Genomic DNA, 7,111 nt, shown 5'->3' on the forward strand with positions numbered 1-7,111 from the left:
ATTATCAATTCATTTCAATACTATTGTGGTTTGCAACTTATTCCCAATATCAACTCATTAACATGAACAACTCAACACAACCAAATACCATAATCTCAGCACAAAAAGGAACTACAGGGTATAGAACATCAAGGAAGTACCAGTACAAACAGAGAATAACCAACACCTCATACTCAAAAACTTCGACAGTTCCTTAATACAAGAATAGCTAAAGGACTCACACAATCGGATATAACATAATAAAGTGCAACAAGTAATGTAAGAACAATAAAGGAAAGTAAAGACATGAGGCAATGAAGATATACAATTAATACAGGTAGGAGCATATAGCAGGTAAGTATATATTGAACGAGAAATTAATGAGTCAAAACGGGTAACAACTAAATGACATATAACAAGTAGGGGATGAATAACAAGTAAGGACATGCAGTAATCAAAGCATGTAGCGAGATATAATATGAAATAAATGATGACATAACGGTAAATATCCCAAACCGCATGCTTTAACCCATGACAGCGCATACACTCGTCACCACGCATATACGCCGTCCCCACATATAGTTCACGTAGCAAATAGACCAAATATGTCCTAATTCTCTCAAGTGATGATTAAATACGACACTTACCTCTTTTTGCAACCAACTCAATAATTAACCACGACTTTTTCTTTAGAACAAGTCTCGAAACTAACCGAATCTAGCCAGTTACCGTTCAAACAATTCAAAATAAGCTTTAGAAACTACCCACGAATGAAAATGGTTCAATCTTTAGCTAAATTGAAAAAAAGCCAACAAAAGTCAACTCCGGGCCCTCTTGGTCAAAACGTGAGATTCAGACCAAATTCCGATTACTCATTCACCCTCGAGCCCGATTATATGATTTATTTCGAAATTCGACCTCAATTTGAGGTCTAAATCTCAATTTATAAAATTACTAAATTATATCCAAAATTCCTAATTTCTACCATGAAATTCATGGATTTGATATAAAAATTCATGGAAAAGTATTGGGGAATGATGGAAAACAAGTTAAAGTTACTTACCAATGATTTTGGGAAGAAAAGCTCCTAAGAAAATCGCCTTTATGGAGTCTATAGTTGGAAAATGGTATAAAATGAGTTAAGTCCCGACTTTTCCATCTTTTACCCTGCTGCAGGTATCGCAATTGCGAACTCTTGTTCGCAATTGCGACCACCGCAAATGTGAAACACTGGTCGCAAATGCGAATAGTGCCTCTAGCCTGCATAAGTCGCAAATGCGACAAAAAATATCGCATTTGTATGGCCCCTTCCATCGCAAATGCAGTCAAAGGTACGCATTTGCAAACCTGCCTAATTCTAGTACCCAGTCGCAAAAGCAATCTGGTGATGTCCGCAATTACAAACACTTCTTCGCAAATGCGAAATTTGCCCTGCCCAGTCCATTATCGCAAATGTGAGCTCGACTTCGCAAAAGAGGAGTTCGCATTTGCAAACAGGCCCTCGCAAATGCGAGACGTGCAGTTCAACACCAGTAACTGAATCACACCAGCTATTCCGAATCAATTTGCAACGCCTCCGAAACTCACCTGAGCCCCTCAAACTCCAAACTGAACATGTACAAGTGTAATAACATCGTACAAACTTGCTCGCTATCTCAAATCATAAAAATAACATCAAGTAACAAGAATAGATCCTCAAAACTCAAGATTTTAACTTGAAAACTAATTTTTCACAATCTTTCACGCAATGCGCCGAAATGCGCTTGAGTCATCCCGGACCCCAACCAAACGTGCGTATAAGTCCAAAAAGTCATACGAACTTACCGCAATCGTCAAAACACCGATCCGAGGTCGTTTACCAAAAAATGTTGACTGTGGTCAACTTTAGCCTCATTGTAAGTCAAATAATCTCGTTTTCTTCAAACTTTTACGTAAAACTTTTCGAAAAGCGACACGGACCACGCACACAAATCAAGAAACATCAAATGACCACAGGAATGTTGGTTGTTAATTATCATATTTAACTAAAAAGACCACAGAATTAGATTCTTTAGATTGCATACACATGGTTGAAATGTTCAATAATTATTTACCTTTTCTTACCACTCCTTTCCATACTTGGTGTTCATGTGTACCTATGAAGTTCACAACACCTTAGTCTTAACATCAAAAGCCCCATAGATAATGTTTGACTATTGAACTTTCTGTGGTATTCATTGATCATGGAGAAGTTCTCAAGCATAGCTGCCTTTATATTTGCCCTCTTGATTGTTCTCGGTAAGTTACATACTATTCTATTTTATCTTTTAAATGGAAATCTTATGGATACCATGACGGTAAAATTTTGTTTATCCATTATAAAACTATGTATAATAAAACGACATCTTTATGATAATAGTCTCGAGCAATTCTACAACCTGTTAAAAACTAAAGTAGCATCATTTATAATTTCAGGGGAAAAAGATCAAATATGCCACTGTACTGTACTATTCGAAATTGAATAATATTGCCGTTCGTCAAACCTTTGGTCTAATCTTACCATTGCTATTGGGAATAAGTCTCGTTTTTTCCGTTGACCCGTAACAAAGCTCCAACCTAAGGATAATTTTAAACCATAATAAGGTTGAGGGATAAATTTGGACATTCTTTATTGAGTCCACTAATTTCGGGCTGAGCTCCATTCATGATAAGTGAAAATAAAACACGGTTTGCGAACTCTATGGTATTATGAACTAAAAATCTAATGGATTGCGACTTTGCTCAATTTTAAATATTACAAGGGACAATTTTGGATGTGGATGCTATTTTATTCTTTCGTATATAGAGACAGAGACGGATCTAGAGGTGCTCCACTAAAAAAAGAAGAAAAAAAGTATTAAGTGAGATTTGATTCTGGCTCCTCTAGGTAAATAACTTAACATTCAACCAAGTGTACCTTTTAACCTCTTTGGAGCATAGGTGTCAACAGATAATATTAGACCAATTCAAAAAAATATGTACATAAAATACCTAGTTTGCCGGAGAGCCCATGAATTCACGTACCCCATATATTTACCTATAAATCCGTCCCTGCATAAAGAGTGACATTGACTCAAACGCAGGCACAAAGACAAGAGGACAACGAATATGTCCATTTCTACTTGCAGTTGCCAAACCTTGAGATCCAACAAACTGTAACCACCAATGTTTTCAACAGTTAGGAGGAAGGCCTGCACCTGGTGATATTAAAGGACCACTTCTTGGAGGAAATTGCTTAGCTGAAAACTGTTATTGCTCCTTTTGCTGTGACCTTGGCTGCAACTAGCTAGAACTCTGCATTCTTGAATTCAAGTACTAGCTATTTCTTGATGGATACAATCCTTCTTTGTTATTTTCTATTATCCAAAAACTACTGTTACATGCTGGAAAATGCAAAACGTGTGCATTTAGTTGTCTTAAATGAGATGGGATGTTTCCCTCCATGGCATGACACCTTTCGCGAAATACATTATGACATGATTAGTCACCCGAGCAAACAACCCATTCTTGGGTTCTCCCAATAACTAAAATAGAAAATGTAATATGCCTGAATCTAATTGGAGTTCGCGTTAGTGGAGGAACTGAATCAGGAAAAAAAAAAAAAAAAAAAGGGGGAGGGGAGGGGTGGGGGGAGGGTGTTCCAGTTGTAAGATATTCGGGTGCAGAATTAGGAATAATTACGATACATAGCAAGGCGCTCCGAAAAGAAAAAAACTGCTTCTCCCAACGAAACCATCTGGTTAAAATTGGGGAAAAAACAGCATTTAGACGGGAATTTAGACGTAGACAAATGGTGCTTTAAGCTTAACTATGAAACTTATGCAAGTAAAAAGCATTATTATTTCATTTCAGACGCACCAAAACAAGTTTTTCAAAAATTTGATCAGTATTTGAAATATTAAAATTCAAATATCTCATTACTCAAAGCAAAACCTGTATTAGCAAATATTCGACTTCAATAGCTATTTATCGCCACAAACTTGAAGCAAAGCTTCATTATCAAGAAACCAGACAAAAGTAAGGAAATTGAACATAAGCCTTCGTCATCACAAACCCTTCTCTCATAAGGCTATATATGTTACTATTATGATTTAGGAGTTGCATATCAGACACCAGTAAAAAGACTAAAATCATAAAGAAGCAAACTTCATTAGAAACGAAATCAAATTTCACTAAGAAAACAGTGGTCCATTCACAATTCATACCATTGACATCAATAAGAGGTCATTGAACACTAGAAGATGTAATTAAAGCTAAAGACAAACATTAACAATGACTTAAGAGAAACATCTGACGAAAGAAATGCTTAAAATCCACCCCTCAGCCTCAGCACAAGATGGAGAGTAGACTCCTTCTGGATATTGTAGTCCGCCAGTGTCCTACCATCCTCCAACTGTTTTCCAGCAAAGATGAGCCTCTGCTGGTCCGGTGGAATACCTTCTTTATCCTGTATCTTCGCCTTCACATTGTCAATCGTGTCTGAGCTCTCAACTTCCAATGTGATGGTCTTTCCCGTTAAGGTTTTAACAAAGATTTGCATTCCACCACGAAGGCGGAGGACTAGGTGGAGTGTTGACTCCTTTTGAATGTTATAGTCAGCAAGTGTCCTACCATCCTCCAACTGTTTTCCAGCAAAGATGAGCCTCTGCTGGTCCGGCGGAATACCTTCTTTATCCTGTATCTTCGCCTTCACATTGTCAATCGTGTCTGAGCTCTCAACTTCCAATGTGATGGTTTTTCCAGTTAAGGTCTTAACAAAGATTTGCATTCCACCCCTTAGCCTGAGAACAAGGTGAAGGGTAGATTCCTTTTGAATATTATAATCTGCGAGAGTCCTTCCATCTTCCAATTGTTTCCCTGCAAAAATCAGTCTCTGCTGGTCTGGTGGGATACCCTCCTTATCCTGTATCTTGGCCTTCACATTATCAATGGTATCGGAACTCTCCACCTCCAACGTGATCGTCTTCCCCGTCAAAGTCTTCACAAAGATCTGCATGCCACCCCTCAACCTGAGAACAAGGTGAAGGGTGGATTCCTTCTGGATGTTATAATCAGCCAGAGTTCTTCCATCTTCTAATTGCTTCCCAGCAAAAATCAACCTCTGCTGATCAGGTGGGATACCCTCCTTGTCTTGAATTTTAGCCTTAACATTGTCTATCGTGTCCGAGCTCTCAACCTCCAACGTGATTGTTTTTCCAGTTAAGGTCTTAACAAAAATTTGCATTCCACCACGAAGGCGGAGGACTAGGTGAAGTGTTGACTCCTTTTGAATATTATAATCTGCCAGAGTGCGCCCATCTTCCAATTGCTTCCCCGCAAAAATCAACCTTTGTTGGTCCGGTGGAATACCTTCCTTATCTTGAATTTTCGCCTTAACATTATCAATAGTGTCCGAGCTCTCAACTTCCAATGTGATTGTTTTCCCGGTTAAGGTTTTAACGAAGATTTGCATTCCACCACGGAGGCGAAGAACAAGGTGAAGTGTCGACTCCTTTTGAATATTGTAATCTGCGAGAGTACGCCCATCCTCGAGCTGTTTTCCTGCAAAGATCAAACGTTGTTGATCTGGTGGAATACCTTCTTTGTCCTGGATTTTGGCTTTAACATTGTCGATCGTGTCTGAACTCTCAACTTCGAGAGTTATAGTCTTGCCAGTCAGGGTCTTCACAAAGATCTGCATCTGTACTAATCAAACAAATACCGTATTAGATCCCTTAAAGTATCACAGCTGCTACACATACTTTATACAGAAATAAGTTACTTTTCACAAAGTGACAAGAAATTTCACCCTTTTGTTCGTTCATTGGTGCCCAACTTGCAGGAGATAATACTAATTCCATACATTAATAAATCTCTCTTGATCCTATAATACGATGAAAAATCTAAAATTAAATTTTATTCAGATTAGGTTAAGTTTCAGAATGAATTCTTCAAACCAGTTTTTCCAGGGAACTTAAGAATAAAACCATAAGAAAAAGAATCAATACAACAGGCCACAAATAAATAAAAATTACTCTAAAGGCTTTTCTTTTTCCCTCGAACATAGCCTATCCCTATTGATCAATTATTGTATGGAATCGAAAACCCTAGAAAACTTTACAATCCAGAGATAAACAAAGAACGGAATCATCAAACAACAACTACACTAAAATATATTGGATAAGCCAAGTGAACAGAAGTAAAATCATTAGAAAGCAACAGGAGGAAAAGAAAAGTAATACCTTCAAAATGGATTTGCTTGATTCAGAGGGATATATATATCGATAATAAAGCTAGAAGGCTAGTTTTTTATGATTTGTGAAGAAAAAGAAGGCAATAGCGCAGGGTATTTATCGATGCGGGAAATCAATATTGGCGACGAATTAGGAAAACTATACCGCGAAGAAATCAAATAAGAAAAAACCACACGGCAAGTCGTGAAAAGGAGGTTCTAAAATTTTGTTCTTTTTTGCTCCCCTCTTTTGGGTCACACAAAAAGAAGGTTCTAGATTGGTAGAGAAGAAATTGGGTTTGTTATGACAAAAGGCCAATTTAAAATTTTAGGACTCTCCTTTATGTATTCTTATTTATCTTCATATTTAAATTAATTGCTCTACGAGATTTTCATTTGAACTACATAAATTTAATTTATTTACGAGTAAGGGTGTTCAATTAAATCGGAAAGCAACATTGAATCGATAATCTAAATAAACCGGCTCGCATCATTGATTCTTCTTCATTGATTTGGTTTGATATTAAATTTGAAAACAAGATAATGTTTGGTTTGAGTTTAATTTAAACAAAGAAGAACTAACAGCTTGTTTGGATCATTGTTACCTATCGTTTTATAATGTATTGTATTGTACTGTATTATATTGTACTGTATCACTTTATGAATACAATGTCTGGATCGATTGTATCGTTTGTTGTTGTTCAATAATATTTTTGTTATTTGATTTGACTGTATCGTATTGTACTGTAACTGATAAATTACTAAAATACCCTCAATTAAATATTAAATTTATTAAGAATTAAACATAAAAATAATTTAAGAAAACCTCTTCTACCAATTTATCACCAATTATGTAGCTTGAAAACAAGAGCAAAAACCTAAAGAAAAAGGCTAACTATCATT

General features: G+C 36.6%; 1 protein-coding gene across 4 annotated transcripts; it reads right to left on the reverse strand.

Annotated features, from left to right (window-relative positions):
• Positions 1 to 4,130: 4,130 nt before the first annotated feature.
• Positions 4,131 to 6,520, reverse strand: LOC104110439 (polyubiquitin). Of its 4 annotated transcripts, none has more exons than XM_070192051.1 (3): positions 6,219 to 6,457; positions 5,786 to 5,860; positions 4,131 to 5,682 (listed from the first exon to the last, which is right to left on the reverse strand). In XM_070192051.1, exons 2-3 carry the CDS (start codon positions 5,835 to 5,837, stop codon positions 4,304 to 4,306), a joined length of 1,431 nt encoding a protein of 476 aa, XP_070048152.1. In that variant the 5' UTR covers positions 5,838 to 5,860; positions 6,219 to 6,457; the 3' UTR covers positions 4,131 to 4,303. The 4 variants fall into 4 exon arrangements, with proteins under 4 accessions (XP_070048152.1, XP_070048156.1, XP_070048153.1 ...); XM_070192055.1 differs by having other exon boundaries at positions 4,131 to 5,677; positions 6,219 to 6,454; XM_070192052.1 differs by lacking the exon at positions 5,786 to 5,860 and having other exon boundaries at positions 4,131 to 5,677; positions 6,219 to 6,520.
• Positions 6,521 to 7,111: the final 591 nt, after the last annotated feature.

Source organism: Nicotiana tomentosiformis, chromosome 1 (assembly GCF_000390325.3).
Source record: "Nicotiana tomentosiformis chromosome 1, ASM39032v3, whole genome shotgun sequence".
Taxonomy (NCBI): Eukaryota; Viridiplantae; Streptophyta; class Magnoliopsida; order Solanales; family Solanaceae; genus Nicotiana; species Nicotiana tomentosiformis.